General features: G+C 42.4%; 1 protein-coding gene across 1 annotated transcript in view; it reads right to left on the bottom strand.

Annotated features, from left to right (window-relative positions):
* Window positions 1-616: 616 nt before the first annotated feature.
* LOC107388255 (ras-related protein Rab-26) overlaps window positions 617-25058 on the bottom strand; it is a 168803-nt gene continuing 144361 nt past the window's right edge. The window contains exons 6-9 of the mRNA XM_015963702.3: window positions 21512-21577; window positions 9295-9351; window positions 8710-8786; window positions 617-4708 (exon numbers count right to left, since the gene is read on the bottom strand). Coding sequence (XP_015819188.1) covers window positions 4606-4708; window positions 8710-8786; window positions 9295-9351; window positions 21512-21577 — 303 coding nt within the window. The 3' untranslated portion in view covers window positions 617-4605. The remainder of the gene's footprint in view (window positions 4709-8709; window positions 8787-9294; window positions 9352-21511; window positions 21578-25058) is intronic.

Genomic DNA, 25058 nt, shown 5'->3' with positions numbered 1-25058 from the left:
TCTCTGCCAGTCTTTAAGAATCACCTAAAAACACACCTCCTCCGCTTGGCGTTTCCAGAACATGTTTGATTATGGCCCTCTATTATGTTGAATCCATTCCACAGTTTTCATTGGTACACTCAATCCATCCACTCAATCCAATTGTGTTTCACACATTTGTATTTTACCGGAATGTTTCATCTATCTTGTTATTTCCATTTTGTATTTTGTAATTTGAATTTCTTTTATTGTTGATTTATTCAGTATAATTACTTACAACTGTACCATGTTCAGCGCTTTGGGCTTCCTGACAGGGTTGCGGAAGGCGCTTTATAAATAAAGCTTTGATTGATTGATTGATTGATTGATTAAGAAGTTGTTTGTTTTTAAAATGTTTTTTCTTGTTTGATTCTACAGAATAAACCCAGGAAATGTAAATAATCTTGAATCAGATTTTACTAATTTACTAACAGTTTTCCTTTTTCAACAACGCCTGACTTACATGTTCAGTCTGGAAGCAAATTTACATGTTGGCAATTGTTTCTCTAAAAAAATAAAACCCCAGATGTAGTTAAAAATCTAAGCAGCACAGAGTACCTATGATGGTTCTTTGTATATTTATACATTTAAAATGCTGTAATGGTCACATAAGCAAATTTATTATTGGAATACTTTCACTGTGTACAAAAAAGATACATGTTCCACAGACACATCAACACTTCAGTTATGATATTCTGTACAATAACAGCACACAGTGCCTTTAGAAAGCTCACATTAGGTGTATTTGAAATGTTGTACAAATGTGTTGATAAAATCGTCTTATTTTGTTACATTCTCAAAACTGATTTCATTCACATTTTAATATAATTATGTCCACTTTGTTTCAACAAGGCTTTTAGCAACCACAATGTTTTCAGAGGAACAAAATAATCTAAATTATAAAATATTTACATAACTTATGTAAAATTGGAAGATGAATTTAGCAGGTTGTGGACTACATGTACGTGGACCCACCGGATTGAGTGAAAGCTGGCGCGTTTGGCTGCCGCTGCACACCAGTGAACTTTGATTTTACTTGATTTTATATTTTGATTTTATATGTTGGACTGACACTATCGGATTGTTGACTGGACTGTGGATATCTACATCAATCCTAACCTCTATTATGTGGACCAACACTATTCACGTGTGGTCCGCACTCATCTGGATTTGATCATTCATCTTCCACCGACCTGCTACTGACTTCCTCCAGTACACTGCCGCTGAGCTCCTCAGGATTCGCCACCGCCCTGGATCTGCACCGGCTTCACTGCACCTCGACCCGGACATCTCATCTTCTCCGTCGGAGATATGTCCACCGCGGCTCACGCAGAAATTTCCACTACCACAACTCCACTTCAATCAATTCTTTCTGGTCCACTACTCGCCGTCGTCCTCACAGGAACTCATACCGCCAAACAGCTGATCACTCCTCGTTAGCCAGCCTCGCCAGGACAGCTAACGCTCATGGATGTGACAGCACCACCGTCAGCTTCGGCCTTCTCAACATCCGCTCTCTCACTGGGAAAGGTCATCTCATTCACGATCTCATCAAGGACCGTGGAATCGACTTCATGTGCCTTTGCGAAACTTGGCAGCAGCCAGCTGATTTCTCCCAGCTCAATGACGCTACTCCTCCCGGGTTTGTTTACCTCACCAAACCACGCGGTTCTCACGGAGGTCTCGCGATAATCTATTGCGAGAATTGGAAAGTTTTGCCAGTGTCTGTCTCTGATTTTAATTCCTTTCAGTATTTGGTTTTTAAACTTAATGGACCTACCCCCACTATCATCTATCGCCCCCTAAACCTCACAAAGACTTTCTGTCAGAAGTCTCAGTACTGTTCACTCATTTATCTACACTCTCATCTAATGTAAGAGTGCTTGGAGATTTTAACATACACATGGACAACAGCGATCTTCCCCTCACCAAAGACTTTCATCCTGCCTGGACAGCCTTGGCTTTAATCAGCACATCAACTTTCCAACTCACTCCAAATGACACTGCCTGGATCTGCTGTGCTGCTCTGGTCTCACCCCTCTTAACCGTGCAGCTGATGATCTCCACATCACTGATCACTATTTTATTTCTTTCAATATTGTAACCCAGCTTTCTTTTACCAAACCAACCGGGCTCATTTCTTTTAGGAATATAAAGGACATCAATATCGACACTTTATCCACCTATTTGATAATATTCAGCTACCGGACAATCTCTCCTCTCCTGATGACCTGGCTGCTCTCTACAATGACTAGTTAGCTCACATTTTAAACTTCCTTGCTCCAGTTAAAACCCATTCTGTTACTTTCTGTCAGTCTGCTCCCTGGTTTTCCCCTCAACTCCGGACGCGGAAAACCAAATCCAGGCAGCTTGAACGCCTCTACAGTAAAACTGGTCTCACCATTCACAAAGAACTATATAAAAATGATATGACTCAGTATAAGGACTTTATTTATACTAACCAAACAACAGTATTACTCCTGTCTAATCAACTCCAATCGAGGCAACACTAAGTCATTGTACTCCATTATCAATAAAATTCACTGGCCTTCCGATACTCTGCTCCCACACATGTGCTCTACTGCTACTTGTAATGCCCTTCTTCTGTTCTTCAACGAAAAAATAATAAACATTCACAGTGCAATCAACCAAAGCATCCCCCCTACCTCCTCATATGATCCTCCCGAACCAACACAGTTATTTTCCAACTTCCCAGTGATTCTGAGATATCAGATATTATCTACAAGTCAAAGCCTTCTACCTGCCTTCTCGACCCCCTTCCCACGACCTTGATTAAATCCTGCCTCCCCTCCCTGCTCCCTCTCGTCTCCACTCTCATACACGCATCCCTTTCCTCCGGTATTGTTCCCTCTATCTTCAAAACTGCTGCAGTTACTCCAATACTTAATAAACCTGGTTCGGATCCTAACATTTTTCCTAATCTCCGCCCCATCTCCAACCTACCCTTTGTCTCCAGAGTTTTAGAAAAAATAGTCGCTACCCAGCTCCACACCCATCTGACACTAAACTCCTTCTATGAACCCTTCCAGTCCGGTTTCCACCCACTTCACAGCACAGAAACAGCCCTCCTCAAAATAACTAACGATCTCCTCATTGCTGCTGATTCCAGTCTACTATCCATCCTGGTCCTCCTTGATCTGAGTGCGGCCTTTGACACAATATCTCATGCCATTCTCCTCCATAGGTTATCTTCCATTGGCATTCCTAACATCCCACTTCAGTGGTTTCAGTCCTACCTATCAGGTCACACTCAGTTCATTACTATCAAATCCTCCTGCTCACAGCCCTCTTCTGTCTCTTCTGGTGTGCCCCAGGGCTCTGTCCTGGGGCCCCTACTTTTCATTATATACATCCTTCCCCTTGGCAATATCTTCTGCAGATTCAATATTCATTTTCACTGCTTCGCGGATGACACCCAGCTCTATTTGTCCAGTAAGCCAAATCCTGCACTTCCTCCCTCCTCCCTCATCACCTGCCTTCAAGAAATAAAATCCTGGTTCAGTTCGAACTCCCTGAAATTAAATACAGACAAAACAGAACTTTTTTTGGTTGGTACCAAGAACACCCTCTCAAAATTTGACAGTTTCTCTCTCACAGTTGATAATACTTCAGTTTCTCCCTCTCCCCAGGTCAAGAGTCTGGGTGTCATCCTAGACAGCACACTATCCTTCCAATTTCATATCAATAGCATCACACGGTCAGCTTATTTCCATCTTCGTAACATTAATCATCTTCGCCCCTCCCTTGATGTCCACTCTACTTCTATTCTTGTCCATAGTCTTGTTACATCACGTATCGATTATTGCAACTCTCTTCTCTGAGGCCTCCCTCAGAAAACCCTCCGTAAGCTCCAGTTGGTTCAGAATGCAGCAGCACACATCATTACTAAAACTCCCATCTCTCATCACATCACCCCCAGCCTCAAACAACTCCAGTGGCTACCAGTGCACACCAGGATTAACTACAAGATTCTCCTCCTCACTTTCAAGGCCATCCAAAACCTCACCGCTCACTACCTCACAGATCTCGTTCGCATCGTCACCTCGTCCCGTTCCCTCAGGTCCTCCTCCTCCATTCATCTCTCTGTGGCCTCCTTCCATCCCAACACCATGGGGAGAAGAGCCTTCAGCTGCACCGCTCCCAAACTCTGGAACTCCCTTCCCCCTCTCATCAAGAACATTAACTCATTCACAGAATTCAAAAAACAACTCAAAACTCACCTCTTCATAACCACATATCAGCTTTGAATTTTAGAGTGCCTTGTTTGTTCATGTTTACTTACTGAATGATTTGTGTTTTTATTCTGTACAGTGTCCTTGAGTGACCAGAAAGGCGCTTTTAAATAAACTGTATTATTATTATTATTATTATGTTGACTGTAATGATATGACATCCAAAGTTGTAGAAGACAGGAGGGCTGTGTGAGAGCATTTTAACACAGAGAAATATAACAAACAGGTCATTTTTGTGTCTTTTCCATTCACACACAGACTTTTAGCTTATGGTCTAGCCTAATAAAATGCCTGAAGAATGCAAGCACACACAGACACACACACAAGACTTAGTCTACGACTGGCAGCAGCCGGCAATCCTCATTTCTTTGTCAACGTATTCTTGGAGCTGAAACTTGGGCTCATCAGGTTCTTTCATGGTCCTGTGCTTCAGTTCCCTGGTGAAAGCAAAAAGAGGGTCAAAGCCAACACTACATTTGGTCAGATAATCTATATGTAAATGGTAAATGGCCTGTATTTGATATAGCGCCTTCTAAGGTCCTGGAACCCCTCAAGGCGCTTTACAACACAATCAGTCATTCACCCATTCACACACACATTCACACACCGGTGGGGATGAGTCTACTACCGGTCCACCATGGGTCCCCGGAAGAACGAAAAAATGAATGCAAGTCAACGGGGCTAAAAACTCTATTTTCTAATTCCGCTTGTTTTGTGCCATGGATTTCACGTATGATGTCCGTTAATTTTAAAGACACATTTTGATACCAAGAACACGCTTATTTTCGAATGGGCGGTGGGGGGTGGGGGGGTGGGGGGCTTCATGAAAGTGACGTCATCGAACCAGGCACAGAGAAGACTGAGGGAAAATGGCTGCTAGTTAAACAAACTTCAAATCCTTCTCACAGGAGGAAAGAACTACGGTAAATCTGGTCATGTGATGAGCAGCAGCTACTTTGGGGAGAGGAGACTATGTGGTGACGTACATATGCGACGTGCTGATTTCTAGTTTGTAGTCATGATAATTATGATTTTTTACAAGCTGATAAATCTCAAAGTCCTTGACTGGCGTGGTCAAAACACCCATCATTACTTTTCATTTAAATTGCAGTACAACATATGTGCGATCCAGGGCGTGAGGCAAAGAGGATTAGGAATTTGCGTTTTTAACCCCGTTGACTTACATACATTTTTTTCATTTTTCCGGGGACCCATGAACCAACCGGAAAGTGAGGAGACTTGCGCCAGAGACACACCGGCCGCCGAAGCGCCGGGAGGCGAAGCGTTCACAAATTTTGGCCGCTGCTCGCTGCTCCTCAGTTTAGACCAGATGCTTGGTTCTCCGCTCTGGTCGAGGCGCGCCTCGTAGTTTTTCTCCTCCATTTCCTCTCTGCATTTTCTCTGCTCTTTTCCTCTACACCCCCCTCCCCCTTGCTGTTTGTGTGTGTTTGTCCGCGTGTGTGTGAACCTATGGTGTGAACCAGTTGTTAATAGCTGGCCTACGACTTTCTGGCTCTCTGTCCTGTTTGCTCCGGTTGAAAGACACCCAGAACCACACCCCCTTCACGTGGTCACACACACACACGTTTGCTGTGTGTGTGTGTGTGTGGTTTTTATGCAGTGTCTGTTTACAAACACAATTGACTATCGCGGAAATGTATTTTCAAATGCTTTATTTTGTTAAATTTACCGGACTGCCTCTTATATCTAGGTTTGACTTCCTGCCAGAATTGACGTGGTTCACCCGCGGCTCGCGAAAAAAAAAAAAACAGAGCAGACGCCGAAACGATCGCTGCACGGCGCGGGTTGGAGCGCTGACCCATGTGGTCTATAGAATAGGATAACAAGGGCGCCGAATGAAGGCGGTTCCCGTTTCGCGGCGCTTTGGCGGCCGGTGTGTCCCCGGCGTTATGCTCCCTATAGCAACTTCCCATTGGACAGCACTCTGTCACCCTCTGCTGACCAGAAACTGTATTGTGCTTTGCATAGGAACTAGGGCTGAAACAAATTAATAATTTGATTAAATCAATATAAAAAAGTCGACTTTTATTTTGTAAATCCATGCTTCGTTTCTATTCACTTTTGAGTTGTACAGTCTCATTCCAGTGTGACCTTCCGGTTATTTTACAACAAGCACGCTTGTTTTGCTACAGCAGCTCCAACTGATCATACAGTTAGAAGCAGCAGGGCGAATGCAAAAGGGATGACGACACCCAGAGAAAACATCAAAACGTTTTTTATTTGTAACATTGCAGTTTTATCTTTATTGCAAAAAGGAAAAGCATGTTTAAAAGTTTGTTTTGGAGTTTATTATCTTTGTTAGAAAATCAATCATAGTTGTTTGCAGGTAAACTAAATTAATTTTCTTTATTTCAGGAATCTGCATCATTTGAAAGAGTGGCCCAGACAAATCCATCCAGCATGTTCTCCGCTGAACATGCTGCTGAGTTAAAGACAGCAAATGAAAAGGAACTGAATAAAATAAATGTTGTTATATAAATATACTGGTTAACTGGTTTTTCACAACTAGTACTGCTTTGTTTACATTTTTACCGCATTTTCAAGGAAACAAAGGATATCCGATTGATTACTGAGTCAAATTAACCGATTACTAAAGTAATCGATAGCTGCATCCCTAATAGAAACTCTAGTAGGAGGTCTCTACCTGTTTTACAGCAAAAAAGAAGAAGAAGAATTATTTTGACATTCTTTTGTTGGTGTCATGGTGGAGCCTGGAAGAGAAATTAGGTGACGCAAACAACAAAATGGTGAGTAAACATCGGAACAGCCTACACTCATTTGAGGGAGCTGAAGGAGGTTACAAAATCAGGCACTGATAGTGACCTGGCTTTGTTGCTACTGGACTTGCAAGTAGTAATTTTTTTTGTCCAGCAGTGAGAATCTATTTACTTTATGGCTCTTTTTTATCAGGTGACTCATGTTAGCGTTAATCACATTTCAGCAAGGGTCATCTGATCAGGAAGCTGCTTGAAGATGGTCTGGGAACCTTTATCCCTGCTGCTTTGTGTGGGATTCAGGTGATGACGGAAGTAGACCACTCCATTTAAATACTCTGAGCTTTCCAAACACATTTTCCCCTCATCTTTGACCAACTAGTTGGTTTATTTGCTGTTTTGATTTATTATGGTTATTTTGTGTCTTGTTATGACCTCCTACTAAAAATGTAATAATCCCAGACTAATGACCTCAACACCCCACACCCTGAGCCTTTGGGCCCATGGGATTATTCTTGGCAGTAATTATAATTTTTCTTGTAGCGTTAATTAGCTCATTAAAACAACGAAATGGAGACTTTATGACTTTTTAATACATTTTTAAGAAAGAGAGTGGGATGCTTAATGACAACCTTAATTAGTACTTCCATGTTAAGCAAAGGTTTGAGAAAATGAGTAATACAGTCTGGTCATGCCTACTCTTTATTTTCATCTGTTTTGTTGTCAGTTGCTTTTCTAAAGGCAGGAGAGGGAGGCAGCAGATAGAAGGTAAGATGACAGGACGTCCAGGGTTTAAATTCCCCGTACCAGGAATTCTTTTGAGAGGAGAGAACGGAAAGCGGCAGAGCGCTGATTGTTCATGCGCTCCAGGCAGCTGCTTCCTTCGTAATTTGGGTGATTGTAACTGACAACTAAGGAAATATAAGTGGGACACGGACTGATAAGGGTACTCCAAGATAACACTACTATTGTAGTTTCTATCAGAACTTTTCCAAAGTTGTTCAGCTATTAGCAGAAATGCTTGGTTCAAAAAAAGGTTAGAGTGGACGCATGAACATCAAGCTGCCTTCAGGTAAGCTAAATACTTAAACTGCCATGGATTTGGGCTTGCAACACCAGATTTAGCCAGGCTAAAAACACCTGCTGTGGCTGCTGGCTGTGTTACAAGAGCAGGATGATGATATTGATCAGCCCATTTGTTATTTTTCAAAGAAGTTCAGCCAGGACCATGTGTGGTACTCAACTAAAGAAACAAAATTTTGAACTCCACCTATCCTTGCAATATTTGCATTTCTGCGTTGGTTCCAGTAAATCACCATCTGTTATGTACACTGACCATAACCCTGACTTTCCTTAGTAGGATGTACAGTCTCAAAAACGCTTTATCATCTGTTCAGAACATCTAAGGTGTTTAAAATAATAAAACTCACATTGGTTTTCCAAAAACATAAACAGATAACCAAAACTGCACTCTACATATCCATTAATCCACTTGCACACAGTAAGTAGTAATAATGATATTTCTTTTTTTTTTTCTGCACGTTTGTTTCACAAACGCTGAGTTGGTGAAGCGGAATGAGCTGTTGTGTAACCACAAGCACACAGCAGCAACAACAAACAAGCCCCTCATGTACAGTATAAGATTCAGAGTTTACCAACTGACCCGACATTTCTCATGCTGTGTCGTTGCTTGTGTGACTCACCTGGCCACAGCAGTGAAAGCCAACTCTACATTCAGTCCAGATTTAGCACTCGTCTCCATGAAGGGCACACCGAACTCCTGCTCAGAAATACACTTTTTCAGAAGTGTGTGTGTGTGTGTGTGTGTGTGTTTGTGTGTGTGTAACCAAAATGACCTTAAGCTCACAGAATGATCAGCTCTGTTACATTTTTAGCATTAACAGCTAGTGCTTAAAATACCTAATACCTTATGGTTGTAGATCAATACCAATAACTCAAGAATAATTTATGAATGTGTCATTTTTTTATTCCCTTTGAAGCATTTTTTTCCTCACACTTCAAGTAAATAAGATGTCAGGTGAGGATGTTAGCTTGATTGCAGCAGTGTCTCCATATTTCCCCTCAAGTCAAATTTACTGTCAGATTGTTCAGTTGACACAGCCTGGAAAATTACCTCAGTAAGAGGTCAGTATGCATATAATGACATTATAAGTCAGACTAATCGAGGCAGGAAATGTGTGGCATTTGGCTAAAGTAGAGCATGATCTTTTTTTTGTTACACATGTCAAAGTGACAAGTATTGTGCGTGTTTGTCGCAGTATGCTCACCTTTGCCAGTCTCTCTCCCTCATCTCGTTTCACCACCCTATCATGTGTGGAGTCGGCCTGGAACACAAACCCAACATGTAACCGATGCTCTGTATACTAGGTAATCCTGCTGAGGTAGAGCAGTATGCAACTAACGACGTAAGTGTTTGGATGTTTAAATGATGAATTAGAAGTATATCCGAATCTCATAATGCAGTTATCCCCACTAAATGCCACTGATGTACACTTGAATCTTACAATGTGGAAAAAAACCAAAACATTATATAGGGAGCCTAGGTCACGCCCATTTACTTCCGGACCATGGGTTTCCGGCTGCCCAAAAAATGAATGGGAGTCTGATCCTGTTTGACATGTGCCATGCATTTAATAAATGATGTCCATGAATTTGAAAGAAATAATTTGACGCCAGGAAAGTGCTTATTTTCAACAGGCAGCAATAGTTACAGTGACAGTGTGTAGTTTCCCTGGCGATAGGGGGCAGTACATACCTAAATTAATGCAAGCAAGCATTACTGTTGTGTTCAAGTAAGACCTTACCACTGAATGGCCATTAGAGTGAAAAATCCCTGGGAGAACAACCTCCAGCAAAACAACAAGAACATCAGACTCCCTTTCATCACTGGCAACGAGTGAAGAGGTAAATGTGTAAAACAACATTTATTAATGCTGAAAGTTTTGTTGCCATTTGTCACTAATCAGTAAATGCATTTGTCCTCATGGGCGTCCGTAGAAGGAAACATGGCATCCAATATGGGGTCGCCCAGAGACCTAGGTTGTTCCTCAATGCCAAGGCACCTTACCTTGATGACCCCCCCCCCACCCCCACCCCACCCCCGTAGATACGTCATCAGGAACCGCCAAGACATGTTCCAATGTTCATGTTCTACCGAAGCGTGTTCTTCGTTTGTTAGCCGTTTAGCTAGCTGAGCAAGGATACACGGGAGGTGTTGTGTAGAATAGCCTTGGTCAAAAATTACCCAGAATACACTGCGGTATGTTCAAAAGGATGGCGGATCAGAAGCCAGCAGGTACTTTGGGGGCAAATTTAAAGTTTAAAAGTAAGTCAACTAATTTAAAATGTTTTTTTAGATCCAAATAAGTTATTTATGGTTGGTTAGCTGCTTATTAGTTGCAGCTTCAGTGGCTAGCGGGTAGTAACTCACTTATATATTTAATTTAACAAATATATACACAATTTAAAAAGTTAAAAGCTTGTTATATATTTAAATTGAAACTGATACGTATAAATATAACGCTATCTCCTGTGTGACGTTATGTGACTGCCGTGGACGCCAGTCACGTGATGCAAGTCTGTTCCATTTAAAGAGCTAATTGCAGGTTAGAGACTCAATGTTTAGAGAAACATAATAAAAACTTGGTTTAAACATTTTTTTAAACACACATAAATTATTTAGGCTTTTAGAGTCTTTTTTGTGAGAAAGTATTTTTTTTGGCCAAACCAAGTGATGTCATCTGAGGGAGTCCTGTTAGTTTTGTAACGGAATGAAATGAGTGTTTTCCACCCAAAAGTCATTTTCCCCCTCTCCTCTGACCCAGAACTGGTCTGCATGAGATATGGCCTCAAGGTCTCATGCATTTGCTACAAACTGCTTTCTTTTCCAGCCCAAGAGAAGAATGAAGAAAAGGACTCACTCTTTTTAATAAATCAAAGAACTCAGTTTTTAATAAGCTAATCAAACAAAGTGTTGGTCAATAATAAAATGTGAACCAATTTGTGAAATGAAAATATTAATTACTTTATTATAATCCTATAGAATATAATAAGTAATATAACTTTAAATGTTTCCACTAGGACTGATCTCACGTAGCGTTAAGACATGACACACTGCTTTTTCTGATCCAATCAGAATCTTCCAGATCTGACGGAGGCGTGGTTTTGGTGGTGCTTGGTAAATCTGTCACCTTTTCATTTGACCATAAACCAAAACATCCGAAGTATAAAACTATGCCCACGTCAACTTTAATGCCAGTTCAAAGTGTTCTAGAGAAGTGTCGGAGTGGCCAATCCGTAACTTTCCTTTTCAGCCGAAAGAAGCAACGACAAGCTGTATAAACCTGTTGCCGTCCCACCTGCTGCAACGGTTCCTTTCAGAATAAAAGCTGAACCATCACGACCCCGTTTTGGGTCTTGTTAGATGCAGATAAACTGTAGTGACCCGGAAGTATCTCAAGACTGGACTGGTCGGCTGCTGCGGCTGTTCTACAGGCTTCGGCTCCAAAGGTCAAAGCTGGACCTCTACACCTCCTCATCTAGACGGGGACTTCCGCTAAGGGTACGTAGACCAACAGAATGGCGTCGAATGTGTTTATGAATCTCCGAATCAAAGCTTAGCGCAAAGACATAATCTTCACTCCCACCAGAACAAATCGCTTCTTTGGATTTGCTGGTTCTGAACAACATTCCACACTACACCATTCTCCGTCTCACTTCACCTTAGATACACCATACGTTTAGTGTTAATGTTAGTCTAGCTTTAATTTGTTTCGTAATAAATCTTTAAACTTTTAAAACTTGACTCTCTCTTCTGTTGTCTCTCAGTCAATACGAAGTGTTACATAATCCCTGCAATAAAAAGTTCCAATCTTCTGGTTAAAAGTACCCACAGATCCATCAGATTGATTCCATATTTCTATGGAATCTCATGTCTCATGGGTCATTAAATAACATGTATATTAACTCTTTACAGCTTAATCCAGAGAAAAATAGAGATTATAATGCCAGCGCTGACACAGAGGAAACTTTAAATGTTTACAATTATACTAATGATGGCCAAAACCATAAGGTCATGAGTTTGCTGTTCGCCCCTGTAACGTGAGGAAATATGGGTTTTCTGTCACAATGGTGGTGTTGGACTCAGCTGTGTCAAAGCTGGGTCGCTGAGAACTTTCACCCACAGATTAAGACCTGAACGCCAGCGAGTCTGGGAGGAAACCATAACATCTGCCACCTGCAGTCTACCAGAAGATGTGTTTACATGAGTTGTACCCAGACCAAGTCAAAACATAAAGTTTAAACTTCTTTTTCTTGATTTTAATGTTAAAATAACCATTATCATTTTGCTCATTATAAATGTGTTTAATCAAATGAATGACTATTATGCTTTGGGGTAATTATAATGGATTAATGAATCCACACTTAAGTAGATAATGTTGAATGTGTGGTACTGACCTTCACACTCAAGCACACAAACATTCACACACACCCACACACATCTTGCCCACAGTAAACTCCAGACACATTTGATGACGCACATGTTTTGCTTTGAGAAGAGAAAGGTTTTTGGTAAGTTTTCAATCTTTTGAGTCAGTTCGTGTTGGACAACGAGAGAGAACAGACCTGAAAACCAAAGGGGGGGCAGAGCCTGTTGGCTCGTTCTTCCCCCCTTTCACGCTGTTTCTGCCAAGCCAGGCAGAATAGCTGAATCGCGACTTCTAACGAAGACTCATTACCGAGTCTTTTGATTTCTGAGTGAATTAACTTAAGAAAGCGCATCGATAAAACGCTCTACCATCCACGTGTACCGAGGGCAACTCTGGACCGGTTCCGTTCGACACCTATGTCTCCTGTCAGCCGCCGGTGTCATCTGGATGAACCACAACATCCTCCACGGCCCGGATCCGAAAGAGGGTCCACAAGAGTTCGGTGAGACAGAGCACGGTTTTAGCGTTTGATGCAGTTCTCTGATAAGACCTAAGTTTATCCAAACCATCACTTCACTCAGACACCTGTTTCTTCTTGAAGCAAAATCAGACACACACACGCATTCATGTCACAACATTCTCAATCTTCATAAATTCACCAGAAGGTCTATTTGAGCAAGAACAGCATATAAACTGTTAAAAGATTGTCCCACAAAGTTGCCAATGTGATTGTTATTTCCTGTTTGTCAATTTTCAAAATCATTAGTTTAATTTGAAGAATTAAAACTTTAATCCTTCAAACTTGTTTCCTCATTGAACTGAAACACAGACACTCAGATATTATCGGCAGTTTATGGATGAAAACAACCTTTGAGTCTTCTGAACAATATAAAATTTGGTTATTGATTTATTAAAATTAATATTCCGAATTAATACGTAGCATGGTTTCTCTTTCATAAAAGAGCATAAATCCATAACGCTACATTTAATGGCGAGCGTATCCAGTCTTCTATATCTGCGATATGTCTGATTTCTTACATCTAAAAGCTACAAACAACGCTTTTCTCTGTGTTTCACTTTGATGTCTTATTTTGAACTTAACCGGAAATTGTTCCGCTGAAGTCACTCTTCCGGGAGGCGTCCTGGTGGAAACTTGACCGGGAAGATCTCCGATCTCAAATTGACCGCAAATTACAGACCTAACTTTGATTCATCCCATCTTCGTCTTCGGAGCGAACGTGTGAGTTGTGCTTTTGACTCAATTCTGTCCATTTTGACGCGCCGCCGCGTCTCTAGTCTAACCTCAGGTCGGAAAGCTACGTTTCCGCTCTGACCATTGCTGGGTGAGCTACCGTGAGCAGCTTATCCTCAGTTCCTAAAATTATCACTAAATTCTCCGAACCTCAGAACCGAGACTAAATTCTCGGACACCTTTCGTCTCAGTGTGTTGACACTGTGGGCGAGCTATTGTGGAAAATATCTCCATTGCATGGGAGACTTATAGAAACAATCTGAACGGAATGCCCGTAGGCACCTACTGTTGCTTGATTGCACGGTAAACGTCGTAAGCCGGGTTATGGCCGTCACGCGTTACTGCATTCAGATTGCGTACGTTTTTTAAAGTCCGTATTACAAGCGGGGCGAGATGCCTACTTGTTAATCGGGAAAATTTAAGTCTGGTCGCTACAGACAAAGAACGCTAGACCTGGCCGGAGAGCTAAGCTAGCACCACAGTTAGACAAAAAGGGAACGCGTCCCGTTAGATTGTCATACCATTTCTGACACAGTCAGTCTGTGTCCTCACAAAACCCGCATTGGCGGTGGTTCTTGTAAATTGCTACGGTGTGTAGAATCTACATTTTGCTACGTTTGTCCGTCTGATAGCATCTCGGCAGCGTAGGGTTTATTATTTTTTTTGTTATTTTTATTTTGGACCGGTGATCGGGTCGGCTTTCACAGCCTCCGTTGCTCGGTTCCATGCCTTTTTCTTCCATCTTGTGAAGTTGTGTGTATTCATTTCTCTATCAACAATTCCTTGTTTTACCCTGTGTCATAAAGTTAAGTAGGCTACGGACAGTCCTTGTTTGTGTGAGACATATTAAGGAATCTGCCCGGAGTTTTACGTCGGCTCAGAAGGTAAAAACGCGAGTTGCTCTGAACTTAATGGGAGATGGACGAGACACGACAAAATCTTTCTTGCACTGTTACACCTGGTGTAAGGTTCTCTGACGTTCTGCTTCCAGAACATGCCATGACGCAGGAGACTGTTCACCGGCCGAGCATCGCTGGTCCCTCCGCCCGCCCGAACGGGCCCGTTTTAGGCGGGTGCCGCCGGTCGGGAGCAGCGGGGACTAGTGGCTGCGGTTCGGTGCCAGCTGCACTGGGTCGGAGGTGGTTCTGGTCTGCAATTCATGACGTGAATTCAAACAACATGCTGTTTACAGTCATAACGCTTTTTCTTTACTTTTATTTCTTCCAGGGGGTCAAAAACCCACCATCAACATCAAGGTTTGAAATGAACAACACTTTCTCTGCTACTTTTAAGCTGAATAAATCTCTTGAGCCTATGGTTAACCTCTCTGACAAACAGGTTGTGATTAACCCTTTGGTTCCTAATGCTTCTCCTCTGTCGTCCATGTTAAAGGCTGAACATCTCTCCAGCATGGGTGTGAAATCTTCAGGCTGTGACCCACCGCTTCAGTCAGAGGTCTGTTTTACTCGTCAGTCCGCCTCATGCACAAACCAGCTTCTTTATCGGGGCGTGATGGAAATGTCAGCCGCCGTGAAGCACTTGTGGTCTCCGGACGGAGCTACCATGCCATTTAAGGGGTTTGTGCCCGGACATCTTGACCTTTATGTGAATGACCTTGTCACTTTTCAGTTTGTGACCTCTGCTAATACGGTGGCCAATTCTTTTCTCCTTTCACAGGGGTGTGACTTAGTCTCGGTTCTCTGTGCTCTCTTTCCTGTGATTTCTCTTACAGGTGACCGCGACGACACAGAAAACCCTGCGGTTTCCAGCAGTCCTGTGGTCAGTGGCGATATTAAAGGTGGCTCGGTGGTTGCTGTGCACACCTCTCTCACGGGCTCGGGAAGGCAACCCGGCCCGGGAGGTGTAGGTGCGTGCAGTGATGCTCTGCTCGGGGCCCCTCCTGACAAAGGGGGGGTGCTGAGTGGCTCTGAATTTTCCGTTGCGGACTTCAACCGGTTCGGGGGAACGCCTCTTCCGAGCGGGCGGGTCATTGCAGAAATCGACACTGACCTTCCACCAATTCGGCTGACAACATTGACCTCCGACCCGGAGTTAGGTGCTGCACCTTCTACGGGGCGGAGTTCTAGTCAGTCTGTAGATACTCTGGTTAAACCGGGTTTTTCTGATTCTGTGTGGGAACCTCCATCATTCTTGGGTATAAAGTATTCTTGGCTTCAGTTTTCAGGACAGACCATGTTCCCAAAGCTAGCATCATGTCTGTATCTGATTCTAAACATGGCTAGGTTTGCTTTGACACCCGTGACACAACCATCCTTGGATCACTCCTTTTCAGAACCTCCAAGTCCAACACCTCCAGGTCTTTGGACATCTGAACACCTACTCTTTCAGCACGATTCAGGTGACAATGTGCATCTTCTTGGTAATAGAGCTTTTAAGAGCTTAAGAACTGTTCTTTGTTATGCTTCTCCTGTCTCACAGACACGGCATACGTTTGAGAAACAAAAGGGGGGTGGGGAGCCTCCTCCCGCTTTGCGAGCATCATTTTCGCATTTCCAGTTCACTACTATTTCTGATCACAACAAAGTCGCCTCCGTTAAGCTGCAACACAACTTTGAGCAGGTAAAATCAGGTTCTGATCTAACAGCTAAACCATCAGCTTCGCTCCAGTTCCAAACGGAACCCTCAGGTAAATTCAAACAAGTTTCCCTGTGGGTTCGTAACACAAGATACAAACAGTTTGATAACCAAATCGCTTATGAGCCTGCTCCCACAGATACGTCCAAACTCGTGTCTCTGTGGGTCCGCAATACCAGATTCAAAACTCTATTCTGACCGACTCTATTCTGACCGGATTCTTTTCCACTGACTGGTGGACCGTTACAAATTCTCTCGTTTGTGGGATGAATTTTTAACAAATGTGATATCCTTTGAGTTTTTTTTTCAGGTTACCTGCCTCCAGCCAGGGTCCTGTTACTAACTCACATCTTTAGGGATTACTAACCTACTGATTTACATTTTTAGAACTGATTTACATCTCTATCTTTTTATTAGTGCTTTGTGTAGCATGATTATATTTGATTACAAAGTTAATTTTATTTTGTTACTATTTCCCTTAAAGGGCCAGAAGCCAATTTGCCCTTCATTTTCATGATTATTTCCTTTATATATATGCCTTTAATTAATGCAGCCTGCTGAGTTTCACATATCAGTTAGGATTTACTTTCTTTTATTTGTGTTTTCTCTGCATCACGTTTTTACATGACATGTAGAACAGGGTGCAGTACATTTCTTCTTTAGATAATTCACAAAAGGCACCCACATTTTCCCAGAGGCACCCATAGATAGGTTTTGATTGATTTCTTTGTTTTGCATCAAATGCTATCTATCGTGTGGGCTGTCTCACTTTGTCTCCTTCTCCAAGCTCGTATGGACTACATCCCATCAGAGGGGTCGTCTTCACCATCCTTCAACTGGTTTCCTGTCGCATGGGGCTTCGGTCGTGGTTCGAGATGGGTCGAGGTCTGCGCTGGACTTCGCCTGGACTACGCCTGGGGAATACATCACCTGCCCAGCTCCGTGTGGCACACGAGCTGCTTATCCTTTGCATACCTTTGCATTATTGCTGATGAAATTTAACTGCTATTGAAATAGCTCTGCTTTCAAGATTCCTAAGTGGATTACTTTACAATGATTGCAACAGTTTTGGCCTTAATCATCTGATCAGGATAGACTCCCTTCTACACGAGACCTGTGGTGACGCTTCATCGTTCCTGCCTTCATCTGGGATGTCTACCTTTACGAGTACATCACGTTATTGTGGTTGTGACGTCAGGTGGCCTCTGCTTGACCTCCATGTCGTCACAAAAGGGGGGAATGTAACGTGAGGAAATATGGGTTTTCTGTCACAATGGTGGTGTTGGACTCAGCTGTGTCAAAGCTGGGTCGCTGAGAACTTTCACCCACAGATTAAGACCTGAACGCCAGCGAGTCTGGGAGGAAACCATAACATCTGCCACCTGCAGTCTACCAGAAGATGTGTTTACATGAGTTGTACCCAGACCAAGTCAAAACATAAAGTTTAAACTTCTTTTTCTTGATTTTAATGTTAAAATAACCATTATCATTTTGCTCATTATAAATGTGTTTAATCAAATGAATGACTATTATGCTTTGGGGTAATTATAATGGATTAATGAATCCACACTTAAGTAGATAATGTTGAATGTGTGGTACTGACCTTCACACTCAAGCACACAAACATTCACACACACCCACACACATCTTGCCCACAGTAAACTCCAGACACATTTGATGACGCACATGTTTTGCTTTGAGAAGAGAAAGGTTTTTGGTAAGTTTTCAATCTTTTGAGTCAGTTCGTGTTGGACAACGAGAGAGAACAGACCTGAAAACCAAAGGGGGGGCAGAGCCTGTTGGCTCGTTCTTCCCCCCTTTCACGCTGTTTCTGCCAAGCCAGGCAGAATAGCTGAATCGCGACTTCTAACGAAGACTCATTACCGAGTCTTTTGATTTCTGAGTGAATTAACTTAAGAAAGCGCATCGATAAAACGCTCTACCATCCACGTGTACCGAGGGCAACTCTGGACCGGTTCCGTTCGACACCTATGTCTCCTGTCAGCCGCCGGTGTCATCTGGATGAACCACAACATCCTCCACGGCCCGGATCCGAAAGAGGGTCCACAAGAGTTCGGTGAGACAGAGCACGGTTTTAGCGTTTGATGCAGTTCTCTGATAAGACCTAAGTTTATCCAAACCATCACTTCACTCAGACACCTGTTTCTTCCTGAAGCAAAATCAGACTCACACACGCATTCATGTCACAACATTCTCAATCTTCATAAATTCACCAGAAGGTCTATTTGAGCAAGAACAGCATATAAACTGTTAAAAGATTGTCCCACAAAGTTGCCAATGTGATTGTTATTTCCTGTTTGTCAATTTTCAAAATCATTAGTTTAATTTGAAGAATTAAAACTTTAATCCTTCAAACTTGTTTCCTCATTGAACTGAAACACAGACACTCAGATATTATCGGCAGTTTATGGATGAAAACAACCTTTGAGTCTTCTGAACAATATAAAATTTGGTTATTGATTTATTAAAATTAATATTCCGAATTAATACGTAGCATGGTTTCTCTTTCATAAAAGAGCATAAATCCATAACGCTACACCCCAGAGGGCAGAGACAAACAAGAGGGAGAAACCATTGTCCAAAGCACAAAATGTGGAGAGCAGCAGGTGAGTTAGCCATGTTAGCTTAAACTCGTGTGCTAACATCACAATATTGTACTGATTACTATCGTGTACCAGACAATTAAAATAATATTGGTCAGTTATATAATATTAATACTAATGAGCATCTGTCAACGGTCTCATACCCGCTAATATCCGTTCATATATCGTAGGTTAGCACTTAGAGGGAGAGAGACGCCTGTCATCCGGTTCTGGAGCTCATGCGGGCTTCTGTGAGCTGGATTTGACCCAAACACGAGTGAGACAGTCGAGGTGGTATTTTTAAAAGCCACGCATCCTCTCCTGGTGGTCCAGGCGGCAGTTCTGATCCGGTTCCGACCCGGAAACCAGCTGGCCCACGCGTCTGTGGTCCGAGCTTTATCTGTTTCTTCATAATCCGTTGTCGAATTCTGATCGGCAGAAGCTTTTCCAGTTTGCTCTTCACTTTTTTTTTACAGGAACGGCCCAAAACAATCTCCTAACACATGGATTTTCTGCTTCCTGATCATGTGACGTGTGACGTATGCGGATGAAGATCAGCTTCAGAGCTGAGATGTTTGTTCATTCCGTTCGGGGGCTCGTTCCGACACCCAAACAGTAAAAAAAATGCCAATGACGATTTTAGTCGTCATTGGCAGTGAATGAGTTAAACTCAGAGAAAACCACTATAACCCTGACAAAGTGGTAAGTAGCAGCTACTCTGGGGGAGAAGATTTTTAGGGTTAGGGTAAGGGTTAGCCCTAACTTTAACCAAAAACAGACGACTGTTTATCATTGAAATTGGAGTACAGTATATGTGTGGTTCAGGATATAAGGCAAAGCAGACCAGAACATAACTTGTATAGCCCCAGGGTTTCCCCCAGCTCTTTATAACCCTGGTGGCTCGCCAGGCTTTGCTTGGCCACCAGCTATGCTAAGCGTCATGCCCCCCTACCGTATCTGCTGACATAAACGGCGCAATGAAACTAGAGCCCTCCATCAGCTGATACTGGTGAGAAACAGCAGCAGAACGTGTGCAACACCCCCGCGCTCACGGAGTGCTGCAGGACGCCAAAAGCGTAACGGCAGCTTCAATATTAGGCTCGTGCACGAGGCGCGCATGCTGTATGTGCACACTCCTTAACGAAAATAACAGCTGAGACAGTCAGCTCCGTGCATGTGTGTGGCCCCGAGGACCGAAGAACACAGCAAATTAATAAAAATAATGTGCTTCTATCTCTGCAGCTGCACTTTCTTGTCGGCCGGCTGAACGTGCAGTGTGTGTGTGTGTGTGTGTGTGTGTTTGTGTGTGTGTGGCCCAGAGGACAGAGGACAGGACAACGCGCAGTTCATTAATTAAATAATTTGGTTCTGTACCTTTCTCTTCAGCACAGCCGACAAAGGTTTATGATGGGTCAGTCCTCCTGCATGCTCAGATCATTCCCTTCCCTTGATTGAAAAATTGTTCCAAAATGAAAGTTGAACCCACATCTTTTTTTATCTGTGAATTCAATGCCGTTCGGCGAGTCTGAAATAAAAATGTGGGTGTCTTACTGTAAAAAAAATACCATTGATGTAAGGGGTTGGATTGGGGGGTTAAACCACCAAATAGTTCCCGAGCGCGGCTTGTCTGCAGCTCACCGCTCCCCCAGGGGATGGGTCAAATGCAGAGAATAAATTAAAGTTTTTATTATGTTTCTCTAAACATTGAGTCTCTAAACTGCAATTAGCTCTTTAAATGGAACAGACTTGCATCACGTGACTGCGGCGTCCACGGCAGTCACATAACGTCACGTGACACAGGAGATAGCGTTATATTTATACGTATCAGTTTCAATTTAAATATATAACGAGCTTTTAACTTTTTAAATTGTGTATATATTTGTTAAATTAAATATATAAGTGAGTTACTACCCGCTAGCCACCGAAGCTGCAACTAATAAGCAACTAACCAACCATAGATAACTTATTTTGATCTAAAAAATAACATTTTAAATTAGTTGACTTATTTTTAGACTTGAAAATTGTCCCCGAAGTAGCTGCTGGCTTCTGATCCGCCATCCTTTTGAAAATACCCCTGTGTATTCTGGGTAATTTTTGACCAAGGCTAGGCTATAAGAACCTCCCGTGTATCCTTGCTCAGCTAGCTAAAAGACTAATAAACTGAGAACACACGTCTCGGTAGAACATGAACATTGGAACACGTCTTGGCAGCTTCCGATGATGCATCTCTTAGGCAACCGGGGCAAGGCCAAGACATCAAGGCGAGGTTCCTTGGCATTGAGAAACACCCTTAGGCTCCCTATAGCATTGTAGGCTCCACCATTTTATTGGTGGCTGGGGCCACATACTCTATACTAAAGTATTCTGACTCAGTGATGTTGGCTCATTAATAGCTTGAATATCATTAGTTACAAAAAACATTTAATGCCAGCTGATCCAATGTTAGTGCAAATGTACAACAATAGTTCTAACTTACAAAATGTAATGTGAGTGAATTCTCCATGTTTTCATTCTAAAATATCTGTCTCATCCATCTGTCCTCCAACTCCCATGACACAAGCCTTCCTGCCCACCCTCTATGAATCCATCTGTCCACTCTTCTCACCTTGTTTCCCAACAGCATGACGACCACATCTTGCTGAGCATACTCATGAATCTCTGTGAGCCACACCTGTTGAAAGAAAAATAAGAGACTGATTTAAAGAAATCTATGGGCTATGAAAAGGACTGCAGATTTCTTCAGTTTTTTTTATCTTTAACCACGTAAATGTTTCAGATCAGTAAACAAACTTCAGTATCAGACAATACGTAAACAGAACTGCCTTTACTGTTTACTGCCTCCAGTTTATTTGAACTCCCCTTCTCCCAAAAACTCATCCTCTCCTCACCCAGGTTTTTTCTTCTTGCATCTCTATCCATCCAACACCTTCCAATTACAGGCAAGGACTCTCTGTGCACTCTACGACCAGGCTTAAAGCCCTTGATGTTGACACGGTTCTCTCATGCATGGCCTTCCCCAGGAATCTATCAATGTTTCCACTTTTATTATCAAACTTTTGAAATGACCAGTGGTGTTGTTTGCATCTTAGATGCACTGAAACTAAATTTGAGATGCAACTATAAAGAGCTAAAGCAAGATCAGAGAGGATTGGTTGGGAGTATCCTTTGATCTGGTTAGTAGGGATCAAGTCCTTAAGCTAATAAATCTCAAATAACTAGGCAACATTCCAGTTCAGCAATTAGAGGGATGCCAACAGGCCTCGTTCACTGAGAAACCTCGTAAAAAATGTATTCAATCGATCACTATAAGTTGCATATGCAGGATGAAAGTGAAAACTTTCTTCAATGCTTGTAGCCTGCATTAGCCACAGGAAGTAAAATAAATAAAGTGGGAAAATAACAAGTCAGAAAAAGCCAGACTGTTTTACCTCACCGAGAAAATTTGCATTCATGGCTCCGCCCACCATGGCTTGAGACCACGAGAGAGTAGAATGCTTCTCAGCTAGTAGGAGCTAAACCATTGGCAACTCAACACACCAGGATGGGCATTTGGGTTTGTGTTATTTGTGAAGATAACACATTAATGTTACATTTACAGTAGTCTGAAATGTGGTAAGAAAGGTAGTGGAAGAGTTGTGTTGCTGTCAGCCAATCAGAGGCAAGATGTTTGCATATCATGCAAGTTAATGAGTAACACTCACAAAACACACAAAATTCTACCTAGTGAAGCAGGAACACAAGAGCTTTTTGTCCACAGATAAATACTCAGAAAGCATTTATATATGTTACGGCTACTGAGAGAGGTAAGGGAACTTCACTGAATTCAAACATTTGATTTGTTCTGAAGGATGAATACTAGCGATTCATTGTTTGGTTTATTTGTATCTTTTATTTGTTGTGATGAACAAATGCATGACTCTGGTCTGTTGACCCTTTGTTCAGTCATTCAAATAAAAACCTACTGAAAGTGACAGTGTGTATTTTTCCTGATAATAGGGGGCCGTACATAACTAAATCATTGCAAGCAAGCAGTGTTTTGTGTCCGAGTAAGACCTTAATAAGGGATGTCAATTAGCGTCTAAAATCCCTGGGAGGAAAACCTCCAGCAAAATAACAAGCACATCAGACTCACTTTTATCACTAGCACCAAGTGATAGCAGAAGCTAGTAGGCATCAGTAGCTCAACAGGTTGAGCGGGTTGTCCAGTAATTGGAAGGTTGCAGGTTAAATCCTGGTTCCGGACAGAGTTGTGCTCTTGGGCAAGACACTTAACCCACCTTGCCTGCTGGTGGTGGTCGGAGGGACCGGTGGCGCCTGTGCTCGGCAACCTCGCCTCTGTCAGTGCACCCCAGGGCAGCTGTGGCTACATCGTAGCTCATCACCATCAGTGTGTGAATGTGTGTGTGACTGGATGAATGATACACTGTAGTGTAAAGCGCTTTGGAGTCCTTACTCTGAGAGGCGCTATACAAGTGCTGGTATTTATCATTTCAAGTGAAGCAGTAAATGTGTAAAACAACAATGTTTATGAATGGCAAATGTTTTGTAACCATTTGTTACAAACCAGTAAATGCATTTTGTCCTCACTGGCTCCCGTAGAAGGAAACATGGCGTCTAATATGGCGTCACCCAGAGACTTAGACCCGCTTTCATGTATTTTAGACCTGGGTTTTATGGTTATATTTTATGAAGCCATTAAATATTTTTCATCTTTTAATTCATTTTCAACACCATTTTGCTGAATATTCCCAGGGATTAACAATAAAACACATTGTCTCTTTAATGAGCGTGTTTCCTTAGAAAAATGTAGTTTGAGCAACATCAATGATTATCATAAAACTCTGCTCCCTACTGATGTAAATTAGTATCCATTCATCTATTCATCCATCTGAACTGCTTCACCCTAATGGGAAGCTCATTTCTATCTCCAGCTATCATCAAGTGAAGGGCAGGAGACACCCTGGACAGGTCTTCAGTCCATAAGAGAGAAAAATACCGTATTTTCCGGACTATAAGTCGCTACCTTTTCCCCACGCTTTGAACCGTGCAGCTTATAATGAGGTGTGGCTTTACTGAAGAGTTTCCTTCACCTGCCACTAGGGGGCGCTTTAGCAGAAAGTGAAACAGGTGGAAGTCAAAAGTGGAAATCGAAGAAAGAGCTCATTTTAATTTAGCACATGCAAGCAGCCGGCATGACAAATAATTTGTGTCAAATCCATACCCCCTCATCATGGTAACTACATGTATGAGTTCATATGGTGCTGCATTTAAGTTGAAGGCCATCGATCTGGCAGTAAAGGAGGGAAACAGTGCTGCCGCACGTAAGCTTGGCATGAATTAATCCATGGTTCAACGCTGGAGACAGCAGTGGGAAGAACTCATTCAAGCCAGCTTCACCCGGGGATGATGACAGCAACACGGACAACGACACTGACATCGCCACAGAAAAGGTATGTGACGAAGCTCTTCTGAGGCTGTTCAACTCCAACACTGAAAAAGAGGACTTTAATGGCTTTTGTGCACAAGAGGAAGATGAGAGCAAATGACTTTTTCTGGTAGGCAAGTGTGTTTTATTTACTAACCAGGCATGTTTTGTGTGCAGTTTTTATTTTCTAATCATCCAGGGCTTATTGATGCTGTGTCAGCGCTGTTCTTTTCTTCTAAACATGCATGCAAATGGCCGGTAATAAAGTGTCAGTTCTGTTTTTATTTTATAACCATCCAGAAATATGAATGCTATCAGTGCTGTTTTCTTTTCTAAACTTGCAGCATGTTCATCCGTGTTTAAAGTTCGTTTTGTTGAATTAAAACAATGGAAAACCTCCATGTAGCATCTTTCTGTCTAATTATCTTATGTTATGGCCGTACATGCACTGTGCGCCGGAGACCTGCATGTGGCTGCTGCGCCGCGACTTGTATTCGAGTGAGGCGTGTGTGTGTGTAGAAAACCTTTTTTTTTAAATTGGTATGGCTTATATTGAGGTGCGCTCTATAATCTGGAAATTACGGTAACCAGTCACATCAAGCATCATTTTAGTCTCAGATTAACCTAACCGAAACTTGGTCTGCGGGAGGAAACCAAAGTCATTTATGACTCAAGGAAGATGAACCTTTTTTTTCTGCCAGTTTGGTTTCAGCTAAGATAAAGGAAT

This window comes from Nothobranchius furzeri, chromosome 16, assembly GCF_043380555.1.
Source record: "Nothobranchius furzeri strain GRZ-AD chromosome 16, NfurGRZ-RIMD1, whole genome shotgun sequence".
Lineage (NCBI taxonomy): Eukaryota > Metazoa > Chordata > Actinopteri > Cyprinodontiformes > Nothobranchiidae > Nothobranchius > Nothobranchius furzeri.
The sequence above is the reverse complement of the archived record's forward strand: the minus strand, read 5'-3'. Positions and strand labels throughout refer to the sequence as shown.